At 43.7% G+C, this 15,621-nt stretch overlaps 1 protein-coding gene across 1 annotated transcript in view; it reads right to left on the bottom strand.

Moving 5' to 3' along the window:
* CTTNBP2 (cortactin binding protein 2) overlaps positions 1-15,621 on the bottom strand; it is a 330,426-nt gene that overhangs the window by 207,871 nt on the left and 106,934 nt on the right. The window contains 1 exon segment of the mRNA XM_033959698.1: positions 7,784-8,008. Coding sequence (XP_033815589.1) covers positions 7,784-8,008 — 225 coding nt within the window.

Here is a 15,621-nt window from a genome sequence, read left to right as displayed (position 1 = left end):
TGCCTAAGGGATGAATAAATGTGGGTGCCCAGTTATAGAACTGATCTTATTGTCCAGGTTCAGAATGAGTTACAGATGTTTTGGGCAGCAGTCTTGAGTATGGAGGTTTCATCAGCTTTCCGTTGGATGCTTTGCTAATTATGGATACTGCCACTTGAAAGAGGTAATTGAAAATGGCCATGACAGGTTGGTCCAATAAGTCAGTATAATGTGCAGTTATGTAGGAGTTTAAGGTGTGAATCACAGATCCTGGGCCCGCTGCTTGGGCAAGGGTAAGGTTATTGCAAAGACACTATCCTTAGAAAAACCTGAGGACAGTAGCGATGATGATGACATTGTGAACACCAGACGAAAAACTCCCTATAGATGATTGTGTGAAAATGTGTGACCAGTTAATTGTTGGGTAGAACAATGTGCATTTATCAGTGAGCATGAGCTTATGGCAATTTATTCTATCAAAGAAAGACTGCTTAGATAAGGGGTGTCAAACTCAATCACATAAGGGGCCAAAATCTAAAACAAAGGCTAAGTTGCGGGCCAAATTTTTTATTAAGATACTTAAGGGTCCTTTTATTAAGGTACGTGAACTAATTTAGTGCATGCTAAATGTGCACCTTAATAAAAGTACCCCTTAGGGCTCCTTTAGGGCCTTAACGCGTGGAATAGCGAGCGCTAAATTGCCCCGTGCGCTAGACCTTAACGCCAGCATTGAGCTGGCATTATTCTAGAAACATACCGTGCGGTGTAGCGCATGGTAATTTTGTGCGTGTGCTAAAAATGCTAGCGCACCGTAATATAAGTACCCCCTTAGTCTTAGTAGAAATATAGGGTTACAACCAGTGTTCCCTCTAAGCGGGCGGGTGTTGTGAGCAAACTTTTTTCACTGTGAGCTAAAAATATCGGGCGCCAGCAAGTTATGAGCCAAATAAATATGTTGCTTTCTACCACAGAACTTCCTTACGTTTGTATGGAATCTATCCCCTTTCAACTTTAGAGAGTGCCCTCTCGTTCTCCCTGCCTTAGCTACTAAGTCTATTCCCTTCAGTACCTTGAATGTTTCTATCATGTCCCCTCTCAATCTCCTCTGCTCAAGGGAGAAGAGGCCCAGTTTCTCTAATCTTTCGCTGTACGGCAACTCCTCCAGCCCCTTAACCATTTTAGTTGCTCTTCTCTGGATCCTTTCGAGTAGTACCGTGTCCTTCTTAAAGTACCAGTGCTGGATGCAGTACTCCAGGTGAGGGCGTACCATGGCCCGGTACAGCAGCATGATAACCTTCTCTGTCTCTTCAGTCCAGCATCTGCCCCTTCCATTCACTGTCTGTCTTTCCCTGCCATCTCTCCTCCTGCCCCCCCCCCACCCCCCAATTTGGTCTAGCATCCATCATCTTCCTTCTGTTCCCCTCATGGTCTGGCATCTCTATCCTTCCCTCCCCCCTGTGGTTTTTAGCATATCTCTCTTCTCATTTCCTCCACTCAGATCTGATCATTCTCTGCTCTCTCTTCCCTTTTCTTCTCTGGTCTTCCTTCTCTATTTTCTGCCTCCATCTAAATTAAATTCTTTCTTACTATTTAGTCCCATTTCCCTCTTTTCACTGTGTCTACACACAGCTTGTCACCCCTTTCCCTCACCCCTCCATTATCTTACTATTTTCTTCCCCCTTTATTTATCTCCTCCTTCCATCCAGTATGTGTTCTTTCCCCACTTCCATTCAGCATCTGCTCTCCCTTCTCAACTGACATCCATCTGCCTTCTGCTCTCTCTCCCTTCTTCTCACTTCCATCATCTGTCCCCTTCTCTCTCTCTCTCTCATCTCCTCCATTCCATCATCTGCCCCTTCTCTCTCTCTCTCTCTCTCCCCCCCCCCAACTTCCATCATCTGCCCCCCTTCCCCTCACCTTTGTGGGTCACTTTCTTTCCCCTGAGGGTGGCTCATGTCACAGGGGAAGCTTTGGCCGAGCAGAACCGCTTGATTGACAGTGGAACTTACTTGATTGATGTCGATGCTGGGGCCCGTTGCCGTTTGAAGGAAAAAAAAAAAGGTGGAAAAAAGGAACCTGTAAAGGCGAGAGGAAGGGAAACCTCCAGGACAGCTGCTTTTTGCCCTCCTTCAGCGGCCCAAGAGTTCAGACCAGCAGCGGCAGCTCTGTAAGCTTTTAACTTCGGCACAGAGCTGCCCCTAATCAATAGTTTAGCGCGGTTTCATGAGGCAGCCTCGGGGCCTTTGATAGCCGGCCCGCTTCGATGATGCGATGTGGGCCGGCCTAGCAAAGGCCCCGAGGCTGCCTTATGAAACCGCGCTAAACTATTGATTAGGGGCAGCTCTGTGCCGAAGTTAAAAGCATACACAGCTGCCGCTGCTGGTCTGGAGGTGCGGAGACAAGGCAGGAGGCAAACGCGGTGGAAGGCAGGAGTCCCGGCACAGCGACTGCAACAGGAAGTTGCAAGTCAGTTGACGCCGGCCTTTCGTTGCGGCGGGGACCGAATCCTTCGCGGACCAGCAAGATTTTGTTTGCGGACCGGCGGTTGAAGAACTGTGCTCTACACTGTGTGCGCTGTGACGAGAAACTTGTGCGCTGCGAGGTAATATTTTGAGCGCCAGCGCACCCCAGCGCAGCTTAGAGGGAACGCTGCTTTGAACCTCTCCAACCCCACGCTGGCTCCATGATGTAAACAAAATAAAAAAATTTAAAAAAAAGACTTGTCCTCTCTCTTTTAGGTCCTAGTTCACGCCTGCTGTCTAATACCAGCTCTGGCAGGATACACATTTCAAATCTGACATATTGTAATCACAAAACAGAAAATAAAATTATTTTTTCTACCTTTTGTTGTCTGATCATTATTCAAATCATGCTGTGGTCCCAGGCCTAAGGAAATGGAACTGAATTTTATAAAAGCTGCAAAGTTGAAAGTAGCAAGAGAACCAATGTAATGTTTTTAATACTTCACAGTGAGGAATCATGGCTAAAGTCTGAGCAGATTTTCAAAGGTTCTCTCAAATACCCAATTAGATCAAAGGATCGCACCTTTGCACAGCAGTTTTTGCTTGCTTTCTTGAAATCTGAAATTAAGCAACATAAGAGAGAGAGAGAAAAAAAAAAGGCCGACAGAAGACTATTTTTGTGAGTAATCTGCACATAAATTATAAAAATAAAGATTCATACCAACACATATCCTGGAAATGGAAGCTTGGTTCACAGCAAAATTTGAAGAAGTTTGACAATTGGCCTAAGGCAGGGGTAGGCAATTCCGGTCCTCGAGAGCCGGAGCCAGGTCAGGGTTTTCAGGATATCTACAATGAATATGTATGAGATGGATTTGCATGCATTGCCTCCTTGAGATGCAAATCTATCTCATGCATATTTATTATGGATATCCTGAAAACCTGACCTGGCTCCGGCTCTCGAGGACCGGAATTGCCTACCCTTGGCCTACGGAAAGGATGGTGTTAAATTCACTGGATGCAAACAGGATTTGGAGACAGAAGAAAGCAAGCATATGATATCAATCTTCAAAGCAGATCATTTACCATTCTAAATGGCTCTTTTTGAAGTTTACATTCCTAAAATATTCTTAGTTTTACTTTCCAATTGCCAACCTCACTATATGAGGAACATGTTCTTACGTACACAAAAGAAGTGTATCTTAGGAATGCATAGTCCAGTGTGTCACATTTGTAAAATCCTGAGAAACCTTTATAGAGGACAAAAGCCAGTAATAAATGTATATCTTATTCTGTTTCTAGGGATCATAAGAATATAAGAATAGCTGTTCTGGGTCAGATCAAAGGTCCATCTAGCCTAGTATCCAACAGTGGTCAATCCAGGTCACAAATATCTGGATGAATCGTAAACAGATAACAAGATTCCATGCTACCAATCCCAGGGAAAGGTAGTGGCTTTCCTCATGTCTTAATAGCAGATTATGGACTTCCCTCTGAGAACTTGTCCAAAACTTTTTTAAACCCAAATATGCTGAATACTGTTACCACATCCGCCAACAAGGGCAGGCCAGTGCTGTTTATTTATTGGGATTTATTAGACAATTACAGCAGTAAAACAAATATTCAGATTACAATACAAAGTATGGCACAATTTGTTACACAATGTGCAATAAAACATTTTAATAGACAGCACAGGGTGTAAGCAAAGAAGGCGTATATAGCCAAAAGACAGAGTAACAGAGGTTAGAAAATAAAAGACTAAATTGAAGAAATTTGACTAATTTGAGGTCAGTCTGATGCTTGAAAATGATCTCTTCTAGGGTAGGAATGGATAAACATGTCCTACTATAGTATGTGTGGCCAGGTGCCACTCCTTGTATGTAATGTAATGTAATGTAATTTATTTCTTATATACCGCTACATCCGTTAGGTTCTATGACTATGTGTGACTAGCAAGTTAGTAACTTCTTCCATTAAAGGCCTGGGTGAAGAGTCAAGCTTTCACCTGCTTCCTTAAGTAGAGATAGTCTTGTATTAACATTAACATACGGCCAGAGATACAACAAATTGGTAAAAATTTATTTGGGGTTTAGAATACAGGAAAGGCCCATGTATGAATGCGCCAAGACCATTTACTACATGTCTGATAACATGTGGGAGAAAGTCCTTCATAAAACAGTCAGACAAGGATATAAGGTGAACAAAAGTCCTTTACTAACCAATATTGAACCTTGCTACTTCTCTGGAATAGTAAATAAAGAATAATGTCCCTTAAGTTCAGAGGCAAACTTTGCACAGTCCTTAAACTCTGTGCATTCAACATTTTGCAGGGTTGTACAAACATAGGTCTGGCTCCCTCCAAACCTCCTAAACAGGATTCTTATATAGCCAAAGGTGCAAGCTTGTCCTATTTTAGCTGACTTCTCATGACTTATATACACAAGCAAGGGAAACCCAAACTCCAGGGCAACTTCCCTCTTCCCAGAGCCTCTGCCTCAGGCTTTCTACTGGAAACTCTTCCCTCAGGACCTCTCTGTTATGTCAAACCAGAGGGCTTTTACTTCCTGCTTCTTATTGAGCCCCGTCCTTCTAGCCAGACAGCTCACCGTTCCTTTGCTTATGTTGGCTCTGCTTCAGCCTCTGATTCCTCAAGTTAGTGCCACCTGCTGGAAGATAGCTAAACTGCCACATCAGTGAGGGATACTGCTACTATGCTACTCCCTCCCTCATACCATGCAAAATGAATCTGATCATTTACTATGTGTATGTTATTAATAAGGTCTTCTAGCACTAAGCTAACTAACCCCCCCCCACCCTTTTACAAAAGTGCGGAAGAGGTTTTTAGCATTAGCCAGCGCTCTGAATGCTCTGTGCTGCGCTAAAAATCTCTTCCGCGCTTTTGGGGGAGTAAATCAGTTCCTTATACCTTGTTTAACTGTACACTTCTCCCTTCGTATTTGCGGTGATAGGGGAATAGCAAGACAGCGAATACTGAAAAACTGCAAATAACTTTTCATATGTTATTTGTGGTTTTCTAGTAAAACTCATGGAGGGGCATAATCAAAAAAACGTCTAAGTCCCCTTTTGGCCTAAGGCCTTAAACGTTGAAAGTAGAAGCATGGAAAATGTCCATTATAATGGCCTGCCTCTACGTTCAGCTGTTTAAACGCCCAGACCACCACTATGTCTAAACTTATACCATATAATCAACCTAAAAAAAGCCTAATCCCCAAACATTCAAAAGAAGGGCTTTTAGGCAAAAGAGGAGCAGGAGTTCGGGGGTGCCCAGGGCAGGAGGGCTTGGGCTCCCTCCTGCCCTGATCGTTGTCGGGGGGGGGGAGGGTGGATCACGGCAGGGGAGATGAGCCATCTCTCCTGCCGCAATCATTGCTGTAGGGGGTAGGCAGGTTGCTGGTGCCGCTGAGCTGATCACAACAGCCATGATCAGCTCAGCGGCCCCTTTTCGGCACTTATACCTGTTTTGACTTGGTCTAAGTCAAAACGTATAAGTGCCGAATAGGCAACCTGTCTAAATTTTTGGTTATACCTGCTGCACGCCTAGGTCTAGGTCGGCCCACCTCCTGCCCACCGCCCACCCTTTCCCCTCCTCTAAAAGCACCTCTTGCCTCTTTTCTCTCTGTGCGTTTAGAGGCAGGGGAAAGGCCTAAGCTGGTTTTAGATACGTCTAAAACCAGCTTCGATTATGGGTACTTGGACGATCAGGCTTTTTGATCGTCCAAGTACCCATTTAGGCCACTTTTTAGACTTTTTGTTTTTTTTATTATGAGCCCCATAGCGAATAAGGAGAAATCGCGAATAACAAAAAATACGAGATTCGCGATTTAAGTGGAAAACATTTATACAGGTTCCAATAATATCATGCAGACCTGAACTAGTCAGTATACCACAGTCAAGACCAAGGCAACAGAGGAAGAAAACAAAAAAAAATGCAACTGGGAATCAGTGATTTCTCTGTAAAAGGTGTGAATTGGCTATTTCAGTGAGGAGAGGAGCCAGCATACTAAAACCCGCGAATAATCAAAACCGCGATTGCCAAAACTGCGAATATGGAGGAAGAAGTGTATACTACCATCTGTTTATCCCAAAGCACTCTGTACCATCCTTCTTGTCCCCACCTAATATCTTCATTTGACCCCTTGGTTATAGGATAAGCTGTATTACAGAAAAGCATTAGTGTCATATCTATCTTATTTGAATGCTCTGATTTGTACTTATTAGATGTATCATACGTATTATGTCTCACTTTTAGGATGCATTATTTCTCTCTTATTTGAATTTCTGTGCTGTTAGTATTTATGAAACTTTTATGGTCGTCCTATTTAGGGTTACCAGATTTTAAGTCAATAAAATCCGGAACCCCTAGACCCGTCCCCAGGCCTGCTCAGTTTCACCCATCCCTGCCTGTTAGACTACAGGTCCGCCCTCAGCCCCGCCCCTATGCTGCCTGTTTGTTGGGTAGGAAGGACGTCTGGTAACCCTTAGTTTCAATTTACTGATTTTAACTCTACCTCATTCACTGTATTTATGTTTAAATTTGGTCTTTTTACTACTGTTATGTTGTTAACAAAATTATATGTTTTATGTTGAATTATACCTGCTGTACACGCCTTAGGTGAATCTCTTCATAATGATGGTTAATAAATCTCAATAAACAAATAAATAAGCACCACTTTCTTACCAGAAAAGTCAAGAGCTCTAATATGTACAATGCAATAATTCTGTATCCTGATGCGCTGTTGTGACATGTTTGATATTCAATGTTCTTTTTGTCTCTTTACAGAAAACAATAAAACTTATTGAACTAAAAAAAAAACAACAAACATGCCCATGGTAAATGTCACAGAATGCAAAAAGAAAACTCTGTTGTAAAAATGAGAACAACTTGTGCATTACAGCTGTCCCTCCATATTCGCGGGGGTTAGGTGCAGAGCTGGCCTGCGAATAGCAAAAAATCGTGAATAAGTTTTTGGGTCCGCTCTGACCCACCCCTGCCTCCCCCGGACCTTACCTGGTGGTCTAGCGGTGACGCGGGGCAGGATTGATCTTCCTACGCTCCTGCCCCATGCAGACCTGTCATCAAAATGGCTGCCGTGAGTTCTACAATGGGAACTCAAAGCAGCCATTTTGATGACAGCTCTGGGAGGTTCGGACAGCCTAAAAATAGAAGAAAAATTAGACGAAAAAAAATCATGAATAATCGAATTCATAAATATGGAAACCGCGAATCCAGAGGGAGAGCTGTATACTGAAAGAACAAACAACCAAAGAGCAAATCTCCCAACCAGAAAATAGCACTGAAGGAATAAGAACCACTGCTGTACCTTCCTTTGTCGGCTTTCAGCGGCAGCTAGCTGGGCAGTCATTCTCTCTTGCATTTTTCTGCAGTGGGCCATGATGGCTTCCAGAATGGTAAGAGGGTTGGTGCATATGGCCTTCCTCTCTCTCCCACCGGTACCTGCCTCATAGTCTCTCTGCAGAGCCAGAAATGGGTCGCTGAGATTAAACCTCCCATATCGTTCCTGGACGAAAACCTCCTTCCTGCGGGCCTAAAATATCAGGAAACAATAAAACAATTAAAGAAGTGATGAAGTAGGTCGCCCTACTACAACGCTTGCAGCCCAGGCCAAAAACAGTTTTAAAAACGGTTTAAAATGTCTGAAAATATTAATTTTCGCATTTCACTTTTTATTTTGCCTTGTCTTTTTTCTATCTCAGAACATAAAAAATAACTGGCAGATTTCTATAAAAGACACTTAGGGCTCCTTTTACAAAGGTGCATTAGGGCCTTAACGTGCGGAATAGCGCATGCTAAAATAATGCGTGCGCTAGCCGCTACCGCCTCCTTTTAAGCAGGCGGTAATTTTTTGGCTAGCGCGCCTTAGTAAAAGGAGCCCTTAAGGTAGACACCCAGATCGGCACACCTAACCGATCTAGGGGCCTGACTTACCCCCTGTTTTGCAAACGCATAGCGTGGGTTTTAGCACTGGCAGTGGCGGAAATTGCTCCGACGCTTATAGGCATTCTATGAGCGTCGGAGAGGTTACTGACGCTGCTGGCGCTAAAACCCGCACTATGCGTTCATAAAAGAGGGGGTTAATTAATTAAAAAGCATAATTTGTGCCAATAACAAGTAATTAGTACCTCATAATTGGCTTAAATTAAAATTAATTGGATAGTAGGCGCCTATCACTTTCTAGTAGGTACCTGTCCAAGGTGCCTATCAGAACTTGTAGGCATAATTAGGGGCAGATCAAGGGTGTGTTTTGTATGTAGGCACCTGTTTTGGACTTAGGGGTTGGTATTTAGCCCAAGAAAACCTTGGCATAACTAGATGACTACCGGTATCTAAGTTCAGTTTAGGTGCTGCTAGGCGTGATTCTATAAATGGCACCTAAGTTAAAATTAACACGCGCTTAGTGCTACGCTCCTAGGCATCTATAGTGTAGGCGCCGTTTATAGAATCGGGTCCTAAGTACTTATCTCGGTTAATCAAAAGAATATACCCAGAGCCTCCCAAAATATTCTTTTGATTATCTGAGAACAAGTACTTGAGATTGGAGCTTATGGAAATGAAAGAAAGAAGACACGGCAAAGTAAAATGTGAAGAAAAAAATGTAAAAAAATATCCCCCCTATTACAAAACTGCGAGCGCTCCCATGAGCGTCGGGAGCAGCGCAGAGCATTCAGCGCGCCGGCCTGTAGTAAAAACCACTATCACGGTTTTGTAAAAGGGGGATAAATAATGAATTGGATCTTTGAGAAAGTATGGTGGTAGTTTAATGACAAACAAAAAAATCTAGGTTTGTTGTTTTGTTTTGTTTTTATAAGCAGGGGTAATCACGAAAGTGGGTTCATAGACAACAGCGCAAAAGACAAAGGCGCGCCCAGACAATTGAGCGCAGCGCGAAGGCACGCGCCGCTCAAAATTACTGTTTTTAGGGGCTCCGATGGGGGGTTTTGTTGGGGAACCCCCCCACTTTACTTAATAGACATTGCGCCGGCGTTATGGGGGGTGTGGGGGGTTGTAACCCTCCACATTTTACTGTAAACTTAATTTTTTCCCTAAAAACAGGGAATAAGTGAAGTTTTCAGTAAAATGTGGGGGGTTACAACCCCCCACACCCCCCACAACGCCCCCACAACGTGGCACAATCTCTATTAAGTAAAGTTGGGGGGTTCCCCCCAACGCCCCCCCTGTCGGAGCCCTAAAAACATTAATTTTGCGCGGCACGCACCTCCACGCTGCACTCAATTGTCTGGGCGCGCCTTTGTCCCGGCACGCTTTTGACCTGACACCACGAAAGTGTGCTTAATACTGCCTAACAAGTGCCAGTTACTCAAGAGCTACCCACTAATTGTGGGCTCAGTATGCACAACCCATACCCTAAAATATATATTTTATTCTTTAGCATGGGGGCATGTTTGGGAGTGGAGAGTAGGCATGCCCTAAACTAATCAGTTAGCGCGTGGGCATTAGCGCAGGCTTAGTGCATTAGCGCTTAAATTCTACTAAATTGGTGTTGAGGGCTCATGCTCTAATGGCCATGCACTAATTTTGCAGTTTGCGTGTTGGCCATCTTAGAGCCACGCTAAAAGGGGGCCTCAGGTGTGGGGAAACTCAAGCATTAAAAACAGCGGTGTCCACTTTTTAGCATGGCTTAGTAAAAGGACTCCATAGTGAGAAAAAGATCTTCGTTTATCCCCTCCTGTACAAAGCCGCGTTAGCGTTTTTAGTGCCGGCTGCGGCGGTAACATCTCGGATGCTCATGGGAATTCTATGAGCGTCAGAGCTGTTACCACGGCGGCCGGCGCTAAAAACGCTAGCGCAGCTTTGTAAAGGAGGGGATTAAATAGACTGTATATCCAGATAATCCAACTGTCATTTTATTAATAATAATAATAGCAACTTTATTTTTATATACCGCAATACCACAAACAGTTCAGAGCGGTTTACAGAGGAAGAGACTGTATACAGATAGCGATATTATAAAAAAAACTTTCAAAATTACATTAACATGGTAAGATTAATCAATTTTTCCTGGAAGCATTTTAGAAGTACATCATGGTAGAAATGGAGTCAGAGAAATTTGTCAAAGAGATAAGTTTTGATTGACTTCCTAAAAGTTTGGTAAGAAAGAGCATTTGAGATAAAGTTGGTTAAACATTTATTCCATTTGCCTGCTTGGAATGATAGTGCTCTATCGAGGAATCTCTTGTAGATACAGCCCTTCAAGGATGGGAGAGCGAACCAGTAGGCATAGTTTGAAGAAAGATTATAGGCTCCTTTTACAAAGCTGCACTAGGGCCTTAACGCGCGGAATAGCGCACACTAGCCGCTCCCGCCTCCTTTTGAGCAGGCGGTAGATTTCCGGCTAGCGCACACTAATCCGGTGCATGCGCTAAAACGCTTGGCGCACCTTCATAAAAGGAGCCCTCCCTATGTGTTGTCTGATTTTGGCATCCCCCTTGAAACAATTTCATTAACACTCCCTACCACAGGTGTCAAAGTCGGTCCTCGAGGGCCGGAATCCAGTCGGGTTTTCAGGATTTCCCCAATGAATATGCATGAGATCTATGTGCATGCACTGCTTTCAATGCATATTCATTGGGGAAATCCTGAAAACCCGACTGGATTACGGCCCTCGAGGAGGGACTTTGACACCCCTGCCCTAGACAAATACTCATTCAATTAAAAGAGAAGATGAGATCATTGTATGAACGCTAAAAAGCCTGCAAAATTATATATATGAAAACTGCTTTGGGGATGCTACAAATAAGCTCTTTCGCATCAAAAAGAACACATGGGAACAGCAAATGGTATTGAATTTTCTATGTTAAATGAAGATTATTGATCACCATGTGAAAAATGCTGTTATAGCAGCATAAGAAAGCTGCATTTGGTAAAAGATCACCTCTTACTGAGTCACAAATGAAACAAAAAATTCAGAATGAAGAAAATTCACTTTTTGTTAAGTAAATATAATTAAAAATACAGGATTTCAGTCCTGCCCACAATTTTCCTATTGATTTGTCTTCTCTGATGAAGTAAAATACTTTTCTTCCTCTAAGTTTGGAATTTCCCCTACTAGCTACAATTAATATTTAAAAAGCAAATAGGACTTCTACAATAAACATAATCAAATTCATCACGGATCTGATTGCTTTGAAAAACATGCCGAATAATACTGATTAAAGTCTTTTTCATACATCTGTGGCCATGTAGAATATATCAATGAGTTTAAAATGCAAATGCCTTGTCAAGAAGGTACATCCTTTGCCAGCAGGTGAAGCGCAGATACGGCCTGGGTGAACTGAGGGCTGAGTTCACTAATGCTCTTGTTGGCTGAAATACTTTAATCAAATGTACACACTTGCAAACTTGTCACCTCAGTAACAACCATACAAAAATAGACAAATACCCACCCCCTCCCTTTTTACTAAACCACTATAGCAGTTTTTAGAGCGCAGGGAGCTGCGCTGAATGCCCAGCGCTGCTCTCGACGCTCATAGGCTCCCTGCGCTAAAAACCTCTATTGCGGTTTAGTAAAAGGGGACCTTAGTGTAAAATATAGACAGCAGATATAAATTCAGACACATTTTGATCACTAAATTTAAAATAAAATCATTTTTCCTACCTTGTCTGGTGATTTCATGAGTCTCTGGTTGCACTTTCTTCTTCTGACTGTGCATCCAATCTTTCTTCCCTTCTTTTAGCCTGTATGCTTCCTCTCCTCTAGACCTCATTCCCTCCCCCAACTTTTCCTTCCTCTCTCCCTGCCCTTTCTTTCTCTCTGCCTCCCTTTTTTTTATGTTTCTCTTCTTTCCTTCTGTCTCCCTGCCTGCCCTTTTTCTTTCTTTCTCCCTGCCCTCCCCAAGCCACTGCCACTGCCATCGGGGACAAGGACCCAAACCGCCACCAATAACAGGCCCAAAAGCCGACGCTGCCCCAGGCTCTCCCTGCTTCGGCCGACCAGCATTCCTCTCCCCGACGTCAATTCTGCCGTCGGGGAGAGGAAGGCTGATTGGCCCAAGATCGCGATCGACCTATTGTGGGAAATGCTGCCGGGTCCTGCCTTCGCGGAAACAGAAAGTAGGCAGGACCCGGCAGCAAGAAGAGCAAATGCTTCACTAACCTGTCTCCCGCCTTAGCCCATAGCGAACGCTTGCTTCAGGGCTCTCAACATGTGCTGCCGGCTTCCCTTCTCCCCCCCCCCCCCGGACATAACTTCCGGTTTCGAAGGGAAGCCGGCACGCACACGTTAGAGCCACGGAGCATAAGTTCGCTACGGGCTGAAATCTCCAAGCCGGTTTTTTTTGTTTTTTTTTAAATGTTCAGCAGCAGCGGCAGCAGCAGATGACAGCTGGGCGGACCGCCCAGCTAAAAGGCCCTAGAGAGAACACTGGAGAGGAAGGCTGATCGGCCCGGTAGATCAGGACGGCAACACGAGTCTATCACGGAGCCCGGGATGGGCTCCGCGATCGACTCACGTTGCCTTCCTTAGCTACTGGTCGATCGCGATCGACGTGTTGGGCACCCCTGGTTTAGAGCCTAGTCCTGATATTCATCTCCCTCTCTGTGAGTGAATATTTTATGACCTATTTAGAATTTTGGACAGGAAGGAGAGGGGATGGGATCTGATATAGCGCCTTTCTGTGGTTACAAAATGGTTTACATTTATTATATGCAGGTACTTTCTTTGTCCCTGGAGGGCTCACAATCTATGTTTTCGAATCTGGGGCAATGGAGAGTTAAGTGGCTTGCCCAGAATCACAATGAGCTGCAATGGGAATCAAACTTGGCTCTCAGGCTGTTGCATTGACCATTAAGCTACTCCTTAATGCCACATTTTGTGTTTCCTGTTCTTCAGCATGCTGAGCTATTTTACACTCTAGCTGATTTTTATTAAAACAAGGGTCATTATGAAAGAATAAGGGGTTATCTTCCGCTAATGCTATCATTCCACCTCCATACAGCAGGGGCTGCCAGCCTAAGACTGAGTGAACTACATGTCCCAGACTGCACTGGGCTTTATAGCTCAGTGCTGAGCTACTTTAACAAGGTAACCCTGCTGAGTCAGTGGGCAGGGGGATCTGTGAAAGAGCAGAATCATTCATGGAGGTCCCAGAGTGAGAAGATCCCAAAGGAGAGAAACTTTCCCTAGCTGTGGCTGCATTCAAGCCCTGGGGAGGACTGGAGTGAGAAAGCTAGTCAAGAACCCATCCAGGAAAAAAACTAGAGAAGTGAGCTTCTAATCCAAGACCTCTGTAAACTGAATCTGCTGGTTTAAAGGTGACTGTCCTGTGTTTGGAGTTTGGCAGTTGAGCTTAAGCCAGTTGAGACTGTTGCTGAAGAAAAGGGGTTTATTTCTCCTAAATGTTCTTCAGTTTGGACTATTTAACCAATAAAGTAGGAACCAGACTTATGGTGCTTTAAACCTGAGAGAACTGGGGAAATTGACTAAAATCTGAGGTTACTGGACTTACGTGTTATGGCTAACTGCCTAAAGTGTACAGGCTGCTGTACTAGCCACAAAATATAAAAGTTAAAAGTATATCTTTGCCTTTCCTGAAGCTCTGGAATGAGAGGGCATAGGATGAAGTTGAGAGGTGATAGGCTCAGGAATAATCTAAAGAAATACATTTTTACAGAAAGGGTGGTGGATGAATGGAACAGTCTCCCGGAAGAAGTGTTGGAGACAGAGACTGTGTCTGAACTGAAGAAAGTGTGGGATAGGCACTTGGGATCTCTTAGAGAGAGGAAGAGATAATGGTTACTGCAGATAGGCAGACTGGATGAGCAATTGGCCTTCTGTAAAAGGTTGTAAAAGCAAGAAATTCCTAAATCACTCTTTAGCATCTCAGGCAGCTTCTCAAGAAAAAGAATTTCGATCATTGTTGCTCACAGCTGTTTCTTAGACATTTTAAAAAAAACCCAGCTAAAAACCTATCTTTCCTCCAAATACCTGACTAACTGACTCATTCAAATATACAATTATGTTTAATGTTTATAATCTTTTATATACCGCGTAGAACTTTTTGGTAACGTGGTCTATAAGTATAATGTTATGTTATGTTTATCTGCCATCATGTTTCTATGTTTCTAGGTAGAAGTCTCAAGAAAACGTTTTGTTGCACCTTCTAAAGTGGTTTATGTGTGCTGAATGGGTGAATGTGCAGGGTTCCAGGAAAACCTGGCCACAAAACTCTCGTAGTCATTTAAAGGAAGAAAGCAAAAACACCCCAAAACATAAAAGGGTACTCAGTAGAGCATGGAGGGTTGAAAGGCTGAAGGTTTGCCTAGGGTGCCTAATTTTCTTGCATCGGCCTTGTTGGCAGCTGCTCAGTCCGACAAAATTGTTTTCATTCTCGGACATGCTGCTAAAAAGGAACTGTGTGATTGTAAAGATTTATAAGTACACTCCGCTCCACCAAATTATGTGTGAACTACAATCCAGAACTCTATTTTACTTATTGGAAAAAGAATACATATTAAAGAAAATCAGAAAGCCTATTGCCTGCCAACTGTACTGGAAAAATAGAATTATCTTTGTAGAAATTATGTTTCACCAAATACGGAAAGGCAATATATTCCACTGCAGATTCTATTAAAGTAGACCTCCAGCCTTTCTCGTATTTTTCACAAAGCTATTCATTAACCCCGCACTCCCTACCCTGAATATAAAGGAAGCTAAATTCAGCTGTGCAGTTCTTTCCTGAATACCCATGAAAGGAGTTTAATAACTGGCACTCTTCAGGTGAAATCTTTAGCATTCTCTTTCATTCCTATCTCTTTACAAAGGTCAATCTTCTGACTTAAATACCGTATTTTCACGCATATAACCAGCGCGTTATACACGATTTTACAAACCGTGCATAACCATGCGCGTTATATGCGTGAGCGCGTTGTACAAATTTTTATTTACATAGTTTCCACCCCGACGTCCGATTCATCACCCTGAAGGACCGTTGCGCTGCTTCCTCTTCCGGTGGTCCTGCCCTTTCTCTGATGTCAGAGAAAGGGCGGGACCGCTGGAAGAGGAAGCAGCGTAGCGCAGGGCTCAGAGAAGGGGCGGGACCGCCGGCAGAGGAAGCAGCTGGGCTCACTGGCATCCGGAAACAACGGTAGGCAGCTTCTCCATGCGGGAGGGGGAGGGGGGAG

This window comes from Geotrypetes seraphini, chromosome 9, assembly GCF_902459505.1.
Source record: "Geotrypetes seraphini chromosome 9, aGeoSer1.1, whole genome shotgun sequence".
Taxonomy (NCBI): domain Eukaryota; kingdom Metazoa; phylum Chordata; class Amphibia; order Gymnophiona; family Dermophiidae; genus Geotrypetes; species Geotrypetes seraphini.
The sequence above is the reverse complement of the archived record's forward strand: the minus strand, read 5'-3'. Positions and strand labels throughout refer to the sequence as shown.